Source organism: Aplidium turbinatum, chromosome 1 (assembly GCF_918807975.1).
Source record: "Aplidium turbinatum chromosome 1, kaAplTurb1.1, whole genome shotgun sequence".
NCBI classification, from domain to species: domain Eukaryota; kingdom Metazoa; phylum Chordata; class Ascidiacea; order Aplousobranchia; family Polyclinidae; genus Aplidium; species Aplidium turbinatum.
The window spans coordinates 52,179,877-52,203,746 of record NC_137472.1 but is presented as its reverse complement, the minus strand read 5'-3'; the positions used below and the strand labels follow the sequence as shown (position 1 = coordinate 52,203,746).

Below are 23,870 nucleotides of genomic sequence, written 5' to 3'. Positions count from 1 at the left end.
CTGTAGAAACAGAAAGATTTCTGAAGTCAATCTTATTTCTTATAAATTCGCGATTTTGGAACCGGAAATTTTTGGTTTAACTTCTGTCAAAACATAATGCTCTTCACAGTACCGGTCTTGGGTCGTTAAATGCTTGTTATTATATAGCGCTGAATCCATCGCAGAATGCGTTGCTCCTCAGCGCTTTACAAAGCAGACAGTGTCAATGCAGCCGAAGGTTGTACTTTTTCACAGAGCTCTGCTGCTCTTAAGTGTCTACCTTTGCATAGAGTCTGCTACTATTCGGCGAGTGCCCTATTCGGCGATTTTTTGAATTATTTTTTTAAATTATTGGGTACCGTAGCCTAATTATCATTGCCGCTTTTACATCGTTTTAACGTCGCTAAACGTTGAAATAAGACCCTTACCCCTAATCCTAACCCCAACCCTTACCCCAACCCCTAACCTCTAACCCCAACCCCAACCCTTAACCCTAAAACGAAAATGATAATTAGGCTACGGCACCCAATAATTTTTAAAAAAATTCAAAAAATTGCCGAATAGGGAACTCGCCGAAAAGGGCTCTCGCCGAATAGAGCACTCGCCGAATTGGACTCGCCGAAACGGGCCATTCCGCTTTGCATAATATGCTCGCAAATTCCTGGATGCGGCAGAATAGTGTAAGGTATTGCGCAATGTGCATTCCAACATAAATCATGTAATAGACAAAATTACATCAACGGTTGCAAACAGGATTTCGAAATAGCAATTTTTTAATTTTGCGAAGCAAACGCTTTTGTTGGAAAGAAAAACAATACTTTTAATAAAAAAACAAATTTTCGAGCGCATACTATATTAGTCAATAATTATTCGAGCACATATAGCATATTAGTCGGTAATTTTGAAGTTTGATGATCATTAAAATTAAAAATATAATCAAAAAGCACTTTGCTTAGAAATTTAATATTGTAGTTTTAACATTGCCTTGGCAGTGAAGCAACTGGTCTAGCAAGACCACAAAACAAAAATTCTTTTTTCAATGTTGTTTCAACGTCCGGTAACCAACGTCACGCCCAGTATCCAGACCTTTCACGTCAAAATTAAGTGCTACTAGGAAATGTCTGTCTGCTCTTCTCTTCATGACGACAATCGAGTTTGGGCTGACATGCAAATAAACCAAGGCATGACAGACACCCAGACATTATAGCAACTTCATGTTGTTCCTAATTATGAAAATAAAAGAGTTTCAGGAAAAGAGATTTCTATTTCAACAAATGCGACGTATTTTTAACTTTAGGTAATGTGTTTTTATAAGGACAAACAGACCCGTACGCTCGATTTGCGCCGATTGTTTGTCATGTGAACTGTAAATGACACGATGGGAAAAAATGAAGCTTTTAAAATAATACTAAAATCCGTAATGCATAAGCCACAAGAATAATTACTAGTTGTAATCGTGTTACTGCAACTGACTATACTAAAACAAAATTTCTAAAAAACTGTATGGGTTTCCATAAAAAGATTTTTTGTGCATCCTCAATCGTGATTGGCGGTTACGTCGTACCGATTGAGGCCTGGCTGCACTGCCTTGCTTGTTTAAAGAAGTTATTTGAAAATCAAGCAAGTTTTATGGACTGTTTTTTTTTGCCTCACAGCTGTTCAAAGCAAGCTTGATCTCATATGGGCTCCAGGGTCGAGAGTGGATGACAACCTGATATGGGAACCCGACCCCCCGCCAGGCTACTACGTCATCGGTCAGTACGTCAGTAGATACGCAGAGTCAAGATACTTGAATGAGAGAATTTCAAACCCAGACACTCGTATACCGGTGGCCAGGTAAAAACATGTTAAAATTACGTATATGTATGTAAATTCATTTTTTTGTATTTACTTGTATCTACAATACGCAAATTTAATTTTGTCCCGATAGTTCAGTTGGATAAGTGCCTAACTGTGCAAACGAAAAACAGTGAAACAAAGCAAGCTAGATCAATCTCGACGTGTGCACTTGAATCACAAATTTTCATGCACAATTTTCAATTTTGCGACAGCTATATGATAGAACAATTGAAAGGCAACAAAATTTCAACAACACGCGGAAACTTTGCTCTGTAGTCTCTACTCCCAGTGGTTCCAAACTGGCAGGAGGTTAAGATTCGTACAATCAATGAACTATAAGACCGCGAAAGATGCATCTTAAGTTTAATCCTGGTTGTTGCGCATACTTGCAGCCCAGGACCTTTAAAGCTAAGCTGATGTTTCTGCAGGTAATGCCGTTGCCTGTATCTTATTCCATTTACTGTACATTCTAGTACGTGCACTTACTGATAAACTACCCTTGAAGCGTGCTTGCAAAATTGAACAGCCGAGAGTTGAACTGATGCTAATTGATCTTCGCGGTTTCTTCGTATGGCCTAGTGTTTAGGGATTAAGTCACCGTTGTAGACAAGCCTAATTGAAACAACTTAATGGATTTATGTCAGACGTTGATATTTCTATTCTACTTGTCAGTATTCTGTTAACAAAAATAAAACCAATTGAGTCACACTGACATTTTAGTACACGCTTTGACAAATATGCAAAACAAAATAGTTATATAATGTTCTCTAAAGTAACTCTTCAACTCAATAAAATTATTGCGTTGGTGAAATGATGGGTGCCATTCATGCCATTAAAAGGTTTCAAATAACAGTGCAACATGATTAAAATAGATTGCTGTGGCAATTTCTTCCTGTTTCTGTCAAAGAGTCTATGTATCTATTTTAGAGTGATCAACGAAACTGATGAGCTGGCAGTTCCATTGGATTTTGAATTGATGATCGACTATCATAAAATGAATTTTTGGAAAATGATCTGTCCTGAAAACTACGTTGCAATGAGTGGAATTGCCACCATGAAAGGCCTCCATGGCTCGGAGAGAAAACCAGATATAAACAGATACAGATGCGTGAATAGAAGAATCACCAAAACTAAAGAGATATATTTCTTTTTCTTGTGAGTTATTATTTGAAATATCAGTGTATTGGAGCAATAGGATAATTTTAAGAAATCTCTAGCTACTATTTTGTTTTATTGACCGAGAATACCATTATCTCCCATCTTTGGTCTGCTTAAAAAAATCTTTAAACAAAAGCATCCGAGTAAAAATATATTGATAAAATTAAATTTGAAACATAATTTCAGAAGAAAATTTACTTATGACTCGACTCATTTTAGTTAAGTAATTAATAAATTTTACACTTTTATAGGAACAAAACTTAAAAAACTAGTTTTGTTATAACTTTTTTTCAGCGGTAATGGAAGATATGGCCTATGGGCAATGCCAGTGACTGGAAATCCAATCGGTTCCTTCTATGCTCTGGCTCAACCGCAAGGAGACAGTGCGAGCACAGTCGGCTACCAACTGGTGGCCACACCCCGCACCTACATCGTGCCAACAGGTAAGTTTTTAGTATTTTCTATTATGTAGCATACTTTTCAAACGTACTCGGCTGCGATGAAATCGCAAGTCTTGTAAAACGCTGAGAGCATTGCAGATCTACGATGCATGCAGGGCCACATTAAAAGTTTATTACTTTCAATTAACCAATTGTCGGCTGCATAGCCGAGTGGTGAGAGCGCTGGGACGGCAATCGAAAGGGCGCCGGTTCGACACCACTCAAGAGCATGCGGCTGTGTCTTTGACAAGACACTTAAAGGCATGCTTGAAGGTGGACATGAAGATTGGCTTCCTTGCCTTCCCGTTCACTTAATCTAAATCTTCAACCCCGGTGGTTGAAGATTTGGATAAGCCTGGATACGACAAACAAACAATTAACCAACAAAACGTGCTCCTCCAATAACACTCTTCATCTCCATGTGAAACAGAAACAACATATTTTGTATCCTTTTTTCTGCAGTAAATGGCTCAACGCATGCCTTTGAACAAACTACAAGAAGTCCTGAAACAAAGACAACCAGCATTGTATCAACTGACACGGAAAGACTGACAAAATCATCAGAACCGTCCGATACAAATCTGGTATTTGAGCCAACCAATACAACCCACATCATAATCATCGCCGTTTCTGGCACAGTGATAGGGATTTCACTGATCGTTGTTTGCATTGTCATTTGCAACAAGCTGAGGTAAGACCAATACTAACAAATACAAACAAATTTAATATTACTCATAAAAAAATAGACAATTCAGAACGAAGTTGGCAAAGGAAGCAGGCAACTACAAACTGTAGCATGGCCAGCTACAGGAAATATATTAAAAGCACAAATTACGCTTATATCTTAGCTCAAATTTTCTAGCGACGCTGGCCATAGTACTTCAAAGCAAAAACAGTTTCATGACGTGATAAAGTTGGTAAAAATCAACTTACAGAAATGTAACTACTGATTTAAATTCATCACATGCGTTTCAAAAGGGGCGTTTTGCGCAACAGCCTGGTCAATATTTATTCCGATCTGATGTTCACATATTTGCGTTAAAATTTTACTTGTTTAGCAGTCACGAATCGTTTCAGGTGTTTAAAATGACAATACCTTGCAAGGATTACGTAATTAGTAATCAATCTTCGTTCTATTTTGTTACAGATCCAGGAAATCAAAAAGTGTTTTAATTCGACCTCTCAACAACAGTTTTGTGAGCACTGAAATCTCAGGTTTTGTTTATCAAAACGCAGCACCGTCACCAAGCGGCAGTATATCGTTTAACAACAATCCGCTGAAGCCTGCCAGAGAAATGAGGATCAACATGCTCTATGAAGAAACAACACCTCGAGAGATGCTTGATAATGCTTTACATAACGAAGTTTATCCAAAAACAGTTCAAAATCCACTTTATGTTTCGACTAAAAGTATTGAAATCAACGAGACGTGACTTTGAAGAATTGAAAATATATATTTGCTTTGTCCAACCGTATGTAAACCTACTATCTGATGAATATTGAGGATCATGTTCAATACTGCTCAAAACCGTGAAACACTGTATTTTTATAATGTTGAAACATTTTTCCCAACATATGTTGGACGCTGCTGCAAGCCTGTGCGCATGCACTTTCTTTTTCGCAAAGTCATCGTGGCACAGCAAAGGAAGCTTTTTTGCTCGCACACAATGGGAAACCATCATCTACTGAACCGACGTGACACGCTTTGGCAAGAAAGTGATGCGAACATACTTGTATTCATGTTAAAGTAACTACCCAATCAACAAGTGAATCCTTTTTTGCTTTAATTCTCCGTCTGCAGATGTTAAATCAATGTAAAATTGGCTGATTTGCTGTTGGGTCTAGCTACGCAGAAGACAGCGCAAATTCCAAGCAATAAATTTCTGTGGGCACTTTCTGTCTTCTCACCAAGGCATCCGGCCATTCTTGCCCACATAATTAGTTAAACTGAGCAGCAAGATGCAAATCTTTTTACACCTTGTAATTCCTAATACGGAACTACTTTTACAAAGTCAAATATTTCTGACTTCTCAATCGGTGATTGGGCAAGTTTTTATGCGTATGTATCGTTACCCAACGCGCTCACACAATTCATAACCATTTCTTACCCGGTGTTTCTTACATACATAAATTCTTACATACGATAACCTCACGACAGTTGACAAAAAAATTATTCGTTTTTTGTTATGAGGATTTGTGAAGCTTCAAAAGTATGACTTTACATTATCTTGTATTGTAACCATAAGTAACGGTTTTAACCTTTTTCTCCTACAAGACGTATTTTTACGGTGCTGTCAAAATGTTGACATTTGCTGCTAAATGAAAACAACAATACATCTTAGTTGTCGTATCTATCTGCAGCCAATGTGAAAAGATAAACAAGGCAAAGTTGTGACTAAGAAGCACTGAAGAAGTGAGCGTATTTCCGTAACCAGGAAGCAGACTATTCTACATCAACCATTAACTGTGTACAAGCAGATGTTCTTCTAACAAAGGACTTAAGTAGAATAGGTTAGCAAATGTAGTCATGTGTCGCACGCTTTCCTATCATATTAAAGGTAATAGAAACAACGCAAAATGGCAGCAACTTGAATCAATGTTGAGTGAGAAATGGTTTTTGCGAGCAATGCAGATTGCAAAATGCAGCTTTCGTACCAGGCTAAACAAAAGATTTCGGCGACTGTGTTTACGTGCACAGTATGCACGACAGGGAAGGCATCACATTTATTAGTTTGTTGAGAACGTCACAGACGTTTCCTTCTCGAATTTGTTACACGTAAAGCAGGAGAGGTTCAAAAGAGTGCGGTCGATGATTAGTCGTGTAAATTTCTCTTGGAAACGTTAACTTGTTTATTTTAGATTACAAATAACTAATAAGTTGTTGTCAGATTTATTTGTCATTTGGAAGATGTAACGATGCACGCAGCCAGGCTTCTTGCTTGCTCGGTTTTCTCACTGCACCTATGTGGTAAGTGCTTCCGTGGCTTATATTAACTAAAGAATAGTAGGCTACAAAGAAATTAGCCTACCAAGGGAGATGGCAAGACAAAAGCCATGAACTTCCACATGTTAAGGTGACCTAACGGAAATAATCATTTATTTATGATCAGCAGTTGCACATAAAGCGCTCGCTGCAGCAAGAAAAAAAACAACATTAACAGTAAAAAGCGATACGGAAAAGTTCTGTGCTACGTTCTACAATTATCACGAGGCGAAAAAACTGGATAACAGAATCAGAAGAGAGCAATAAAATTGCTACTAACTGATTTCAGATAAAACGTGGCGCGAAATTTTACCGTGTCAGTTTTTGCTGTAGGTAGTATTCTTTTTTACATTGACCTTTTTGGCCATATCTAAATAAAAAAAAACTCCTGATAATTCCATAAAATAAAACAAACTGTAAATGTATACTAATAACGGGAAATTTATGAATTAAATCGTGATTTCATTTAATGGATGTGAAGAATCTGATTTATCCCAAAACAGACCACACCGGCACCAAAAGACGATATTTCATAGTTCACTAACGAGCTGGTATAAAATTAAAAGATCTAAATGAGTTAATTTAGCGATACGTAGATGATATGCTGGGGAACAATGATCTGACATATTTCAACAAGCATAAACGTAAATATTCTGAGTATGAAACAGAAGTATTTGATATGTTAAAAATTGAATGAGACAGTTCGCCAAGCATTTAATTCAATTACATCATACGCTCCTCGTATAAAATAAGCTAAGCTATCACCAGGTGCTTCGGGTGATAATTTGCATTTATTTTGATGTTTCGTCAATCAGAAGCGACTGACTTTTTCGCGCAAATTGTTAATATTTTGTTTATACTCTGCCTACATATATTTTCAAGCATGAAATGCGGGAAATGTTGAAAACAGCAAAAATCAAATTGAGCCTGAAACAGCGAGATCGATACAATATTACTATAGCATGACAACACGGCGTTATATTTTCAGTGATAGTACAAGGCTATTCGGGCGTGCAAACTATCAAAACAGATGTAGCAACAGCGAGGAGGGTCATAGAGACTCGGGTTACCATCTGGGAACCAACCCCTCCATCCAGTGAATACTTTGTGCTCGGTCAACATTTCCACACAAAAAAAGAACGGCCAGACTCTGATGCGGAGCTGATTGTAGGAAGGTAAGTGAAAAAGAAAACATATGCTGGGGTGAAAGCAGAAATGGCAGCCGATGCGTTTTAAAGCAACAAGAAATCGCATCCGCCCGATTTTGTGTGGCTGTTGTAGCTTCATTAATATGTTCAAGCAGAAGTTTTTTTAGTTCTTTTAACGTAAAAATGTTTGTCAAGTAAACTGCAGTAAACGTTCTCAGTTTTTCTTCCAAACGAAAGGATAATGTCAGCAGTCCAGACGTGGCATAGAAAAGCCATCGAATGAGCAATTGCGGAAATGAAACTTGGAGAAAAGTTTAAAAGTAGCCTACACACGACCTACACGAAAGTATTAACATGGTCAATGGTCATGAATCGACGCAATACACATACACTAATGTTGGAACAATGAAAACTATTAATACTACAAAAAGTGCTCAATGCTAAGCAAAAAAGCAAAGCAGAGCGAATTAAATCAAATATAGTTATTACTATCTGAGAACCCTTAACAGCCTGTTTCACCTAAATAAGGATCATCAGAACGACCTTATTCAAATAGAATCTAATCTAAATACACTAATGTTGTATTTTGTACCAATGCAGATCAGAAGACGGAAGCTTGGCAGAACCACTGGATTTTTATGGAAAATGGACGATAGCTGAACATGTTATTGTTTGGACGATGCTTTGCCCGAATGGTTACGTCAGTCTGGGTGCCATAGCAACAGGGAAAAACAAAAAACCGGACACTAAAAAGTACAGATGCGTAAAAACAGAGGAAACCTACGCGGCTGAGATGTGGGACGCAATTCAGTGAGTCTTAAATCCCACGCCAACGAGCAAATCTTTTTCTTTACATTAGTTCAGCGTCTGTAGACGTTAAATCAATGCAAAAAAACTGTTTTTGCTAACTAGGCTCGCTTTTAAAACGTTGCCAACCTTGTATGATGGTGCTGCTATCTTGCATCCATCAAATGCTGGCATTTGCACAACTTTTTATGAATGACCATTTCCGCGTAACAACAAAGTCCCGTAAAACATGTGGGGAAAGAAGACACATCAACAGTAGGATTTACCGGTCAGCAAAAGTTGTCATATTTTACAACGTTTTAAGGTCTGACCATTCACAACAATGTTAAAACTAATTGACTCATAAAACTTTCCTGTTTTTGTAAACCAACCCAGCAATTTGTCCACTTGAAGCGGTTGACTGTCTCGTATCATTAGTATAGTATAGTCCTGTTACTCAACGCAACAAACAGTGTACCAACCTCTTTTTTTTATCATAGATCGATTTCGCTATCACAGCATCCTTAGTATGATCATGTCAAGAGCAAAAAATGTTAAAACTAGGTAGAAAATGCAAGTTATGGTGGATGGGGTAAGGTGGTCATTATACGGCTCCAGACAGCAAATTTTGTCATTTTTACATTGATTCAAATCTGACGAATTTTGCTGTCTGAGGCACCACCCATAACCATACGACAATGTGCATTTTAAATTAATTGATTTCATGTAACATAAAAAAAAGTGTAAAAAGGTCATCAGTTTATTATAGACACTTTGCACGGTAACCAACAAAAGCATGTCCTTGCATTAATTTTGCAGTAAAAATGAAGAATGTCAGTTGAGAACAATCTACTCTAAGAGAGGTTGGCGAAACAGTTTTTTCGTCGTGGAATACGTAAAATCACAGATAGCAACAAAAGCGTACACTTTGAAAACAGGTAAGACCATTATATCTTTACCTGTTAAAAAAATCTTTGAGTTTTGAAAAAGAAAATCCTAGAATATCAATACAAGAAGAAGTGCATTTGTTCATCGGACTAGTACCCGCAGCAACCAAAAGTTTAAACGCAGTGCATTTATGAAACCTTGCTCCAATAAAACAGTGGGTAGTGGGCGGCACATTTCATTAACACATGTACTTTACATATTGGTTGGTAGTTGCGCACATCGTTTTGTATTTACTTACATCACCGCTGATTTGATTGACAGACCCCATAAGTCAATCAGACGTCTTAACGACACTAAGCAAAACCGACTCAATTCAAACGGTCAATTATAACACGTCTATCTCCTTGCCAGAAGAATCGCGTAAAGATTCAAATGATGGTGAGTTACATATTAGCATTGCGTTCTATATAAGCACTGCATGCAAATAAGTTCTTTGAGAAGGGCAAAATGCTGAGCTTGCATACTTAATTTACACGAATGTCAATTTATTAATTGTGAAGTTAATTGCGTGGTTTCTTTAAAGTAGAACAATATATAGTTAAATCGATTGGCAAGAAACGTACTCTATATTAATAACAACCTTTTAATAACACGTTTTGAATGGCCAGTGTATAAACGGTACTTAAAGTATGAGCAATTCACCGACATTGGCAAAAAGACCCATTCGAAATGTAGTGGCTGCTGACTTTATATGGTTAAGAAGCTTTGAAACAAATGATGGCAGTACGTTTACATGGCAAAGATGCTTATGTTTTTTTTTTTAAATGAACACAATATAGTATCAAGAAAATCACAACAACCAGACCCAATAACAACACAAAACTTAATTCTACAACAGGGCTACCATAAGTTACTGAACGTGGCTTGTTTTATTGACTTTAAAGCAGAGTTTGGTTGTTTTTATATAGTTCATAACTTAATCGTGTACTACAATCCTATACTCAAAGATCCTTACAGACTTTTTTTTTACAAAATCGGGTTACCGACACAGGATTTACGAAACAACATGCAAGTTAACAATACATGCGTTTAAATAAGTGAAATGAACGTTAAAGTTAAAAAAAACTGTTTCGTTTCGTAAAACCCTCAAACTCTGGGATAATGATACCATAGTGCTACAACTTGGTAATATACAAACAAGTGGTTGATCATGTCATAACTGATGTACATTTTGCAGCCGCCACTGGTCTACAGTCATACACCGTCCTAATAATCAGTGCTGCGTTTGTCCTATTCATCGTAGTCGTCTTTGTAACGTTATTTTGCTTCAAGTAAGTGATGATATATTGTTTAGCGAGAATAAATTACACTAGCTTACCTGTTTACTAGTAAATGTACGGGCATATTATTAATCTAAGTCTAAGAAAAGCACGATTCATTGCAAAGTGTTATGCATGCAAATCAATCTTGTGAAAAATACCCAGGATAAAGTTGACGTTTGCAAAGAACCGATTTTCTAAGTGGGGGCTATTTATAATTCACCCAATAAGATATAAATACGATATGGTCGAATTTCATAAAGATATTTAAATTTTTGAACGTGTAGCGACCTCAGACAGTTAGCGAGGGTCAATTAGGCAAAAATCGTCAACCATTATACCGCTATGCAGATGACACTTCAGTGACTTTGCAACGAAAATGTAAACTTATTTTAGAGCAAATAACCGACGCCAATCAAGACGTTTGTGTTTATAAGCTTTTATTCCACATTTGCAGAAACAAACAGGCAAAAGGAAGTGAGCAATCGACCATCACCAGCACTGGCACCACTGCCTTGGACTCTGGCCTGCCATCTAACGGGTCTGCTACCGGCTCTGACGCAAGTATGAGCGGAAACGGCGGTGCACGAGGAAGGTTAATACATGTCGGTATAGAAACTGACAAACGAACTCAAAGACAAAGAAGTAACGAGTCCGTGACGAGATACAATCAAATCTACGAGCCTCAAAGTGAAGAATTTCTAGTGAAAGAAAATATACTTTATCACAACGTTCAAATCCCTTTGATTGACGAAAATGAATACCAAACCATTAGTCACATGGACTCATCGAACGAGGCATTAGAAGGGCACCCCCAAGCCTCAGATCAGACGGCAGAACCTTATTCATTTGCTGTTTAATATTTCAAAACTAATGTGCATTTAACGATATTTTTTTACGCCTTTGAAGGTCTGGGATCAGTAATTCTGCTCACTTTTTACACGTTTTCTTAAAAAAAAGTATACAAAATCCGAAAGGTTTTCACATAAACTGTCAATCAGAAGACACAAACATCCTGCTTTATTATTTTTACGTCATCGCTTTCAAAAAGTCACCCATCAGATGCTGAATATGATGAATTCTCTCAAAGTTTCCTTTTATGAGCACAAGTCTAGTTTGTGCTACGTAACAAATAACAAGTATATACCTCACTTTCACCACATTATTGAGTCATTAAGTTTTGCATGTGGTAGGCCTAAAACACTACCTTGACATTTTCACCGTCACCTGTCGTCAACGTCTTGTGACGTTAAACTAACGTAAAAAAATGTTTTGCTAGCTGGATCAGGCGACTCAGCACAATACCAGTATTGCGTTTGTTGTGAGCAATTCTTGTGATATGTTGTAACACAGATTTGTTACAACAGTCACTTGTACCTGCATCACGAGGAAAACCTTAGCCATAACAAAGTTACTAAAAAAGGAATCAAAAATAGCTCTATCGCGACTCGTGTATTAAAGTTTGTTAACAGGTTTGCTTTGTACACTTATGCTTTCAGAGATTGGCAAAATGAAAATTGTGTAGTCAAAAAATTTTTGGAACAAAACTTGTCAGAAAAGCCAAGTTTATGGAATATCAAGCTGAAAAAGCATTTCAGTGTGCTACAAGTATCAAAGTACAAGGTTTCAATCACCAAGCAGTAGGCTGCGTGAGTGTGTGCTCACTGACATAAATGTCAAACTATCACATTATAAAACAAGGTAGACACGTTGAAGGTTCAGACTTGCTTTCAATTTTTTACTGCACTTTTTGTTTCATGCTAACGTTTTTTTTGTTATTTTCTCAGACGCCAAGAATTTATGTGAAAAGAGCTTGTGTGGTATTTGTGTTCATATTAATAAACCACGTTTGCTGAGAGCTTGCTTTGGACTCTAGTTTTTGAAGACATACAAACAACAATTGTTCAATTTTATGACTAAAGCAAAGTAATCATTTCAAAGAGCATAGGCTAACAAGCCACAACACGAACACTCGACGGCAAAACAAACAACTTTGTACCAAAACCGATTCACATAATATGCAACCTTGACTCCTCAACAATATCTCTAACCAACCAGAAATTTACCTCCTTTTTACATTGATTCAAATGATTCTGCAAACGTTGAATCAATGTAAAAAGAACTAATTTATCGGCAGCAACTGTTAAAGTTGTGGTTCTGCAAGTATAACACAGCAAATGTCAACCGTACAACACTGGTCATCACTTATCCACCTTCAAACTAAAAACTGACCAGTTTTAATTTTTTCACTCCAAAACCTGAAGTATCATACCTTTATGACGTCAAGGGCCTTGGTCACGTCATCCAGATACACGTCAGTGGTTTCTCGGAGGGATTTTTCAAAAGCCAGCAGCCAGGTTGTGAATCGTTCCACTGTATCTTCGTATTGCATATGGGAAGCTAGTGCAGCCGAGACGACTCGCTGTCGGTCAGAGAACTGCTGGGGCAGATCTTCCAGAAGAACCTCCTGAAAATGAAATGTTTTTTTTTATTTTAAAATATAATCGTGCATTTTTCTAGTGACTGTAAACTGCAGTAGGCTGCCACAAGGTGTTCAAAGTGATTAGCAGCTTTATTTCCGACGTTTCGTCAGTTAGCATGATCAGTTTTGTCAAGGGGCTAAAGGTAAAATCTACTTGATTAGCAGCAAAATGGCACACCATAGAAACATATTGACAACAAATTCGAAAAGAAAAATTATAAAAGAAAGCATTCGCATACCATGGCATGTGTTCGTGTCAAGAGTAGTTCGTTATCGACCGGAATTATCTTCTCCAGCTCGTCCACTTCGGCTTTCAATGCTTTAACAGACTCCTAAAGACAAATTACACTTTATAACAAGTCGAACGAATTTCTATATATTTTATGCCATCATCAGCAACAAGTTTGTACGTTATTGACTGCAATAACTTCAAAACGAGAAGTCTAGAGTAAAAGTATAGCTTAATTTGTGTGTTGATTACATAAGAAAAGAAATTGAAGTAAGGGAATTACTTCAAACACTCCTCCACAATGCACCATCACAACGTTACCAGCAGACAACTGAAAAATAGTTGTTGTTACATTGATTTAACGTCTTCAAACGCTGAATCAATGCAAAAAAACAATTTTAGTAGCTGGGTGTATTCAAATGGCGTAGGTATAGTTTAGTATAAACATCCGTGTAATCCCAATAAGATCAACATACGCGATAGGCCGGAACCTCGCTGCTCAGCTTTGCAGCTATTTCCAATTCATGTCGAAGCTTTTGCTGGTCACCAGGCAATGCGCCACTTTCTTCGTCTACAATCTCCTCGCACCTGTCATCAAGCGGATGAATATTTGACATTGTGTTTCAACTCACAACGTAACAATGGTTAGTTTTGTGCAGGAATTGGAAGCTTAGAATAACCAAACGTTGTCCTTGTGATCAACCAACTAAACGAAGGCGATTAGCACTACATGAAAAGTATATTGATGATGATTACTTCATGATTATTGATGATGCTTGTATTTTTCTGTAGCAAAGAAATGTGTAAACTGCTTTTTGAATAAAAGCTCGGGCAGGATTCTTCAAAAGTTGTCACTCGTGGAACAGAAAACAATTGCTTCACCCATAACTTGCATTTGCTCATAAAAATCAAATCCGAAAGTACTTACTTGTCAATAAATTGACGAACAGCATTAAAGTCTCTCTCATAAGATTGCCATTGGTTCAAGGAATCATCAAGCAGTTTGCTTCGTGACCTGACACCTCGTATGACCTCGTTGTACCTGGGAAAGTCGTGACCAACTTAGATCGTAATTACGTTGCCAATAAGGGCTGCCGAGTTCGTAGAAAGTAAAAACAAAAACATAGGACTTGTTGTTATGACTTCCCTAACGTTTCGCACAGTGACAACGCGTATCCTCAGAGCGTATAAGATAGAATATAAAATGATAGAGCTTCGGTAGAGAGTTTGTCTTGTGGAACCATAGGCATACGAAGCCGAGTAACGTAATCAAGTTTAACATCTTCACGTTTCTATATGTAACATGTTTCTATATGTAATAAACTTGAAGATGTTAAACTTGATCACAATATAAAATCTGTACAAAATCACAATCAGTCTTTAAATACTTGAAGAGTGCTAGATTATGGAGAGCCGAAAACGTCCGCAATTTTTTCTCTTTTGTATCATGATAGATGCGGTGTTGCTGCTTGATTTCGTTTTCGTATGGTTCAATATTAATTTCCGGAGATGTATAAAACCGTATAAACAAAATTAAACAAAAGAATAAACAAACACATTTTCATCTTGAGGGTGTGATGAAACGTGTAGGTAGTTATAACATCAGCGATATAATATTTACCTTTTCTGGAGGTTTCTATTGCAAAGTTGGGCACTTTTTACGTCTCGCAACAACTTTGCTTCGGCCTGCAATGTTGCCAGGCCAACACGAACTTGTTCGAGACTATGAGTAAATTTCTGCACGAGAAAAATTACTTTAGTATTGATACATTTACATGTACGCAATTGCAACATAAGTGACACGCTACTACTACACCTTTGTCAATGCCACACCACAATGAAAAATGAACAGAATAGGCTATCAAGCTTTCTTTTGGATTATTTTTACAAAATACATTCACATTGCACTTAAAAAAAAACTTTTATATTGTAAGAGTGAAAAGTCGTTTTCTTTGTATTTGCGAATATTAAACGCAAAAAATAAACAATTACTGACCACGTGTTCTTCCTTGCGGTTCATGACGTCATCCGAGGTAGCGCAGGGTTCAAAGGTCGTGCTGAGTTCAGCCTCAGCCTTGGTCAGGCATTCCTCAACGTGTCGCTGAGCTGCGTCAAACTTTTCCTGGTGACAGAGATTTTCGCCCAGTCCTTGCACGAGTGCCTCCACGCGGCTGTTCACCTGAAAAAAAGGTCCTTTCATAATTTCTAAATAAAAGTAAGTTTTTCACGTCATGCGTCGGAATGCTAAATTCGATGCAGGTTGGTGGAAATAGTGTTTTCAATAACAAACACAAAAAAATAATTTATTTGCAAAAGGCCCTGTCTAAGAATATTTTTTATGATTAAAATCCATCTAACTGTCAAATAAATACTGATGAGAAACAAACAAATAAAATTTTTACTAAAAAAATATTTAAAAATGCATTTAATCGAATTAAACCAATAATATTAATGTAAAATATATTAAATTTTATATTTATAATATATAATCATAATCTGAAAATATAACAATAATCCCTCCACCTGTTTCCACTTTCCCCTCACAGTGGTCAGTTTCGCGTCGAGGGTGGTCGGATTCTCCAGACCTTCGATGACCGAACATAGCTCCTCCAGAGCCACAAGCTCCCTCTCCTTCCCGAGGACATCTCCGGATATCTCCTGCGACTTTTTGAACTGGTTATCAGCCAGCTCATCAGACTTTTCAATTTCAGAAATCTGAAAAAAAAAAAGAATAAATTAACTTCATCATGCCATAAATGTGTCCAAAGCGAAAAATTAGCTAACTCGGTGACATGTCAGTTTAAAATTTAAGCAGATTAGTCCTTTTTCATATTGACTCAACGTCTGCAGACGTTGTATCAATGTAAAAAAGGACTGATTTGCCAGCTTACATCTCGGCAACACCCTACCTGAACCTGCACATCATGCAACCACTGCCCAATGTCTGATATCTTCGCGTCACAGTTCTCCCACTGTGACTTGATGTCTTCAAGCTTGTCCATAAATGTCTTCAAGTCAGTTTTTATCTGTTGGTGCAACGCCGCAAATTTATCAATTGATCAATACAGTATCTATCTTATCAATATATCTAAGTAAGTTGAGGTTCATTCTACTTTTGTATTTGAAATGACTGAATAGAAGCTTCAAGTTTAACCAATATTTTTTCAACAAGTGTAAAAACGAAAAAGTACAACTTAGGTTTAGGGCATGGGATTGAAAACGATTTTAGGATGTACAATGCACGACTCATAGGCAAACATTACGACGCCTTGCTAAAAGAAAATAAAGGAAATAATAATATCAAGTATAAAACAACATCTACTATACTTTTGTGTGGTATATAAAAGCTTAATCTCATACCTACAATGAAAACTAGATGAACAATTGAACAAATAGCTTGTAGAAGGTGAAAAGAAAATTGAAACATGAAAGTCACCTTTGACAAACTGTTTGAAAGTTGTTCGTTATTTTTTGTGATGTTTCTTTTTCCTTCGTTGCTCGCTTGTTTCATTAACATGTCACTCTCAGCTTCAATCCTTTCCATGGCCTTCAGTGCTTGCTCCAACTCGTTGTCCAGCACCGTCTTGGATGACATTTCTTGGTTGATTGATGACAGGTTGCTGAGCCGTAGTCGTGCCTTCAATGATGACTCGGCTTGTGCGATGAAATACGCAACCGCCTCACGCACCGTCTGATGTTCCTCCCAGGATTTAACCATGGCCTGGCAATGGAAAATGACGTTACAATAAGATTAAAAAAGATTGGTATACCTTCAATTTCGCTGCTGGACTTGAAAGAGAAATACATGTAGAAAGCGAGGTGATGTCACAGAGTCAAAACATTAAGCAAATGTTTTTCGATTAACTAGCGGTAACCTCAAAAAGCAACATCTTCAAACGGTGGTGAACTGGCAACTTTCTCACCTTTAGTCGGTCGTATCTATTCTCGGCAGCACCTCGCAATGTGCTCCATTGGTTCTCTAGGTTAGAGACGTCTGTATAGAGAAAAGCTGGAGCTTGTTCGTCAGCGTGCAACTCTTTGCCAGCAGCAATATCAGACAAGACACGTCCAGACAAGGACTCGACTGCTTTCAAAGTAGCCTGAAAAATACAACGGATAAAGTGGTTATTTTCTATATCAAAGTTTATATCTGATGGTTGGAAAGTAGAATTAAGTGGACCGAATACAAAGAAGCAAATCGTTATATCCATCGTCAGACACAGTCATGTGTCTGACGAAAGCACATCTTCTTCACTCGTGTTGTCACTATGTATCAGGACACCCATCGGTTAGCCACTACCTGGTGTCATCATCAACCTTCCATACCATGAGGTGGTCTGTACACCGGGCAATCCTTGATCATGTGGGTTGCGTCTGCATTTCACCACACTCACAGGTAGCACTCTCTGCCAAGCCCCAACGCAACATGTCAGCACCATAGCGTCCCACATCAGTGAGCAAGCGATTACGCCTTGATGAGGCAAATCTAGAGAGGCCATGACCCAACTGATTTTCAGACGGAGATCCGAATGCTTGACGAAGTGGAAGTGTGCTGCTTGACTATTGTTCACGCCACGCCTCATGGCTCCACTGTTTGCTAGGGCTTCCACTAGCGGCTGCCAGAAAGTAGTGTGCAGCGCGTACAAATAGCTTTCTTGATTTTAACCGCTGCTTTGGAGGTTTTCCCAGTGTGGTTGCATGTAGCAGGTGGCTGGGGTATTAGGCGGAAAGTAAATGGTTGAAAGCACATCAAAAACTATTAACACTCTTTTCTACATTTATTTGCACTCTCCTTAAAAACTGAAGCAAAAATAACCCTGGACCGTGGCTGAACGCATAAGAATTCATCTATTCAATGTTCCCAGCATCAATACGACACAGCTAGAAAATTCTGACCCTTTTACATTGATTTGATTACAGCAGTTGGAAAATGTAAAAAAAGGGCCTTTGGTAGCTAAAGGGCTTAAGATTACTGAGCTAATAGAAGTAACGTGGCGTGCACTTGCGTTACCTGACAATCTAACAACTTTTTGACCTACTATCCCATGCAAAACCCTGTAAACTTCAGCTTCACATAAAAGCGGAAGATGATATAAAAAGTAGTGTACAAAACAGAAGCTACTTTGATGAATGTTGTACATTTCCTAACACAAAGCTTGCAGCTGCTTTTGGTTACACTGGTTAAACAGAAAAGTCGTCAACAAACAACGATGGAAAGTCAACTGTTACAAAATAACCTGCAGGCTACAAGACAAACTTCAGCAATAAGTCCTACGCCTGAAAAACAACTTATGGGATGGGATGTTTAAAAATTCAACTTCATTTAACACTAGACCTCGCAGCAAATGATACAAACTTTTCTGAATGACTTTTTTTTTTACAAATTCTACAATTTTTCAAGCTTAGGTAAACATATCCACGACTTGGGATGGTTGTTGACAGGCATTTGGAGGGCGATCTGTGGCACTTGAGCCGCACACTTACATAGTTTCCTTTTCTATCGGATTGCGCGGTCTTCACACGGCAAGTGGCCGCCATTGTAACTCGAGTGACAAACTTTGTAAACAATAAATGAAAAGCTTCACTTTTATAACGACAACAAAAATGATATCGTCGCTAATTGCAACACTGGCAACACTCGCACGCGATAAGTGGGAATGAGAATATTTAAGTCATTGCCCCGACAGTATAATCCGCCATTTTTTCATCCGTCTGCAGACGTTGAATAATAATGAAAAAATAACGAATTTTGTTGTCTGGGATTTTGAACAGGCTTATAGAAATTAACTTATTATTATTAACTTATTGTATATAAATTAGACAAAATAAAGTTTCAATTTTACAGTATAACGACAACAACACTGTCAAGAAACGATGATATGGTGATTTTAACTTCAAACATGTTTTTCTCGTAAACAAAACTTTCATTTGTGTTCGAGCGGTTGGTTTTTACAACAGGAAAGAAAATCGAGCATTTATCTTCTTTCGTCGTCAACATAAAGCAAGTCGGCTGTATCGCCAAGTGGTGAGAGCCCTGGAACGACACTCGAAAGGTCGCCGGTTCGACACCGCTCAAGGGCATGCGGCTGCCTTTGGCAAGACACTAAAAGGCATGCCTGAAGGTGAACATGAAGATTGGCTTCCTTGTCTTCCTGTTCACTTATTCGAAATCTTTAACTGCCCGGCGTAAGCCTGGATGCGACAAAAACACTTCACACGTAATGGAATGAAAAGAGGTTGAAAGTTATAAGATGAAGAACCTGAGATGCAGCTAAGACTTTCTTAGCATCCTCCAGATCGTCAACAACGTTGGAAGATTCGGATTCCTCCAGAGATTGGATCGCTTCTATCTCATCCTGTAAGATTTCGTTTGTTTCCTAAACATCAAAATAGTCAGTTTAATCAAAAAAAGGTCAACAAAGGCAAGATTAATTTTAAAAAAAATTAATTAACAAAAAATTAACAAATTAATTTTTCAAAAAAACAATCGCCTTAGCCAATAGCCAAGTAAATAGAAACAATCAAAAAACTCTGCAGGCTCTGAAAATCACGCAATGAACATAATGAACACTCCACTAATTTCATCTTTAGTGATCTTTATTTCATTCCTGTCCGTTAAAGATTTCGTCTGGGACTCATGTTGTCAACCTCCTCGTGGTGAGTCGCAGTAATTCACGTTTATGAAGCGAATAGAAACAACCAGAGACAGCAACTCACAGGGCACCAGGGGCGGTAAAAGGGTAAACCCTCGGCCCCGGGGTCCAACGAGAGAAACTCATCCTCCTGATCTTTAGTGATAATATCATTGGCAATAAGTACGGTACGCTATTTGAAGCGTCTGCTTAACTATGAATATAATTTCTGCATTCAGGCGTCTTTTCGTTCATTCATGCAATTACCATGTAAATCATGCCTCATTTTATAGTAAAAAATCTGCGAAAACCTTCAACCAGCTTACTTTGATCTCTTTCCTGTATTCGATGCACCTCTCAATGCAATGCAACCGCTTCTCGGTTATGTCCAATGCATTCATCACAGATTTGCTGCTGCTCGTCCAAGTAAGCAAGGATTCCTGTGGATCGTAACCCCGTAAGCATGTGGTAATGTAATTGACTTGGTCAGCCATATCCAATTATATGGTTAAAACGATAAATTCGGTTTACTTGAAGAAGAGTCGTACTGATTATAACTTTTTTTAAATCGTATTTTAATGGATAGGAAACCCGGCTCTGAGTTGGAAGACATGGGTTCGATACCCTGCCAGTCGTACCAATTTTTTTTCTTTTTTTGTAAAGTGATAAGCGTAAAACATGGCTCCAATGTCTTCAGCGCTATATACTGTAAACAACTAAACATACACATTATTATCTATAAGGTGAATACGTATCAAACTGGACGTAATTTTACGGTTAAACGCTAATTTGTACTCACTTGGTGTCGCTTGACTGTCTCTTTGGGTAGGTATTGGGCCACTGAAGTCAAAGTCTTGCTCAGCCACTCGAGGGCGTCCACGTGCCGATCTTTCCTAGCGACGACGTCACCGAAGGCATCGGACATCATCTGCACAACAAGGTAACCTTTTGTGCACTGCTTCTAGTATGCTTAGTGTCTTCAGACATGCTCTGAGAAATAAACTGAATGAGGAATCAAATTATGTCACAATAGTATCTCGCAAAAGCAGCATATCAAAGGAAAGTTATGAAAATTGTATAGCAGTTTAACTTAATTAAGAAAGTTACAAGACTAAACAAATGGGAAGAAAAATGTCCAAATTAAAGTCATTTAAGCAAAAATTAAAGTGAAATTCATTCAATTTAAAATCTTCCAAAAAAAGCTACAGCTTTTCAGATGAACTCTCCACCAATGCAACTCCTTGTGGCTGTTGTGATTAGTAGCAACATACAATGCTGTTTTGTCCATATTTGAGACCAATCATTTCAGTGACAAACAAACAGAAAGTAAACCTTGTACACAACATTCAGAGCTTGTAAAAAAGTGTGGGAAAACGACAACACAAAATTATTTTCATTTCAGAAGCCAAGAAAAGCCATGAGCTTCAGGAAAGGTATCATCAATGGTCTGTTAGAATGTCTTTCAACAACCGTAACTTTCAAAATTTAACGTCAAAATGCATTTATGGATAAAAACATCCACCAAACAATGCCACTAAGCTTTGTTTTTCTTCGAGTTTAAAAGAACGTCATTTGACATACCTTGATCTTTTCAGGATCAGCCTCAATCGGTTTGTGCACACTCTCCATGACTTCCTCAGCCTGTTTGACCCAAGCCTGTACATCGGCCAACACCGACTCAAACTCGCGCATCTTAGCAGGGACCTGGGTCAGTTTGCTGAAGAAAAATATGAAAGCTATAATAAACAATAATCTTTGCTTTTGTGTAACGCTAACCCTAAACCAGACATACAGATTACAGAAGCTGCTACAGAATACAATATTATCTTGAATCTACTCTATCAACACTCAACGCCAAAAATGACATTTAGAATCTCAAAACTACAGTACAAGGTATCTGGCAAGACCCGACCAGGGTATCGAACTCACATCACCAATACCGAACCAGACACTTTGCAGATTAACATCAGAGATTTTCATCAGTCATTGCGTAACAGTACTGAATTATTACGCTATTTAGTTTGAAACACTAAAATATTATTTTGAACATGAGAGTAAACGCTTTTTATGAGAGAGTTGGTATGCTGATTGCTGATTTGTAGTACAGATGACAGAGTCGGCGATGAAATAAAATGTACATTTTACAGCATGAACGGTAACAGCAAAATTAATGATGGTGATAAGACGTACTTATACGTTCTTTCTTCAGCAGCCAGGAGACCTTCATATTCCCGTCTGTGCTTCAGAGTGCTGGCACTTGGCTGTCCTGGCTGGCTGTGTTCGTTTTTTGCGCGTTCGTTTAAGTCGTCCATCGCCTGGACCAAAGTACACAGGCGATCCAACGGCTCTCGGAAAAATTCCTGAAAATTTCATCACAGTTCCAGCTGGCGAAACGGTTTCTTTCTACACTGATTTGGCGTTGGAAACAATTTTTTTTTTAGCTGCGACAGATTGGTAACGTGCTGGCTTGCCGCTAATGGTTCCAACTAGGTTAAAGAGTATAATGTTTGGAATACTACGTCAATTTGCAAGGCGAACGTTACCAAAACTGAGCTGATTTAATTTTCAAGCTAAATTTTAACCATGAAAATTTTCAGGCAAACCTTACAGCTATACAAAGACTTGCACAAGATATTACAACAAAAGAACAAACAAAAATTGTAAAAAATCCACTAAACTACTAAAAACCATTATGATGCAAGCGCTAGCAAAGAAAGAAAGTGTATGTATAATTGTATATGTTTCCACCTTGTGTTGGTCTATCAAGTCTTCGGGAGCTGCTTTTCGTTTCAGAGAGTCTTCTTCGCTTGCAAGGCGCTCTTTGCACGTTGAAAGCAAATCAAAGAACTCTTCCTCGGCTTCAACAAATCTGCGCAGATGCAAGAACACAGGAGATTAAAAAATGTTAGAACAATGCCACAGAAAAGTGTGTTTGCAATGAAAGTATAGTCAGATATTCATCAACAAGTAAAAATTTATAAAAAAAATATAGATAAAGTTGTGTCACTGTGAAAACTACAACTTGTACATGTTGAAAAGTCTTAAACAATCATGTACGTATATATTAACTTTTAAAACAAACTCACAATGTTCTAAATGTTTCTTAAAGTGCATATGGAATACCATATATAAACATAACATATGCACAGCGTAACACCAAAAGGACAGAACATAATCAATTTGGTAAAAGTTTTATACGTTTCGTTTTTCGAGGGTACCCTCTACAAATTCCTTCGTACATAACCAGCAATACTAAAAGTGCAAGTCGTTATTTGCTTCATGTTATACGCCCAACATTCTGTATTTCTACACAATGTCGCAACACCAAATGTAAAAGCTTAATATTAAAGTGGACTTTGATCTTTTAAGCAAAAACATGGCTTCAAAATTTTGAAATATTATGTTAACAGTAAATTTGAAAGAACTCGATTAGATTAACGCAATTCCAATCCAATCTTATCAAAAACAAAAAAAGTTTCATCTAACTTCATATCATTAAGCTGAGTGGAGGCTTGACGTAGCACAGCCTCGTGCTGCTGCTTCATCTGGTTTGTGACGTCATCCAGTGAACTCCGCTCATGCTCAGTGGTCTGGACTTGTCTCAACTGCTCGCTCGCTTGTAAAAAAGCGGATAAAGGAGAGCTGTCAGCTTCTGAGAAGAATTCCTGAAAAAATTCATGAAATTTGTTGGGAGTGGCTTTAAAATGCAGTGAATGTGGTAGTTTAACATTGAACCACGCCCCAAGTAGCAAAATCTGTCATTCTTACATTGATTCAATGTCTGCAGACGTTGAATCATTATAAAAATGACAGATTTTGTTGTCTGGGGCCGTACATCAAATGAAAGAGTTATAAAAAAAAAACACTTTAAAATACCACTACAAATTTTTCTCTCATCGGTTTTGCTGTAAAACTAAAATTTAAATGTTTAACGGTTGCTTTTACGACGTGTAATGTCTGCTCATTAAAGGGTGACTTTGTTGTCTT

The 23,870-nt window shown here is 37.7% G+C and overlaps 2 protein-coding genes across 2 annotated transcripts in view; one reads left to right on the top strand and one right to left on the bottom strand.

Moving 5' to 3' along the window:
* Nucleotides 1–23,870, bottom strand: part of LOC145782777 (nesprin-1-like) — a 188,243-nt gene that overhangs the window by 140,965 nt on the left and 23,408 nt on the right. Inside the window, exons 23-39 of the mRNA XM_082594541.1 lie at nt 23,370–23,548; nt 22,632–22,752; nt 22,074–22,243; nt 21,465–21,600; nt 20,683–20,811; nt 20,210–20,323; nt 19,512–19,628; nt 17,175–17,351; nt 16,688–16,972; nt 16,161–16,277; nt 15,775–15,966; nt 15,248–15,430; nt 14,873–14,988; nt 14,180–14,293; nt 13,728–13,839; nt 13,262–13,354; nt 12,813–13,007 (exon numbers count right to left, since the gene is read on the bottom strand). Coding sequence (XP_082450667.1) covers nt 12,813–13,007; nt 13,262–13,354; nt 13,728–13,839; nt 14,180–14,293; nt 14,873–14,988; nt 15,248–15,430; nt 15,775–15,966; nt 16,161–16,277; nt 16,688–16,972; nt 17,175–17,351; nt 19,512–19,628; nt 20,210–20,323; nt 20,683–20,811; nt 21,465–21,600; nt 22,074–22,243; nt 22,632–22,752; nt 23,370–23,548 — 2,550 coding nt within the window. The remainder of the gene's footprint in view (nt 1–12,812; nt 13,008–13,261; nt 13,355–13,727; nt 13,840–14,179; nt 14,294–14,872; nt 14,989–15,247; nt 15,431–15,774; nt 15,967–16,160; nt 16,278–16,687; nt 16,973–17,174; nt 17,352–19,511; nt 19,629–20,209; nt 20,324–20,682; nt 20,812–21,464; nt 21,601–22,073; nt 22,244–22,631; nt 22,753–23,369; nt 23,549–23,870) is intronic.
* On the top strand, nt 6,255–12,398 carry LOC145782785 (uncharacterized). The gene is made up of 7 exons (XM_082594553.1): nt 6,255–6,384; nt 7,388–7,574; nt 8,148–8,357; nt 9,153–9,271; nt 9,543–9,659; nt 10,459–10,552; nt 10,998–12,398. The coding sequence occupies exons 1-7, from the start codon at nt 6,333–6,335 to the stop codon at nt 11,398–11,400; spliced, it is 1,182 nt and encodes a 393-aa protein (XP_082450679.1). The 5' UTR covers nt 6,255–6,332; the 3' UTR covers nt 11,401–12,398.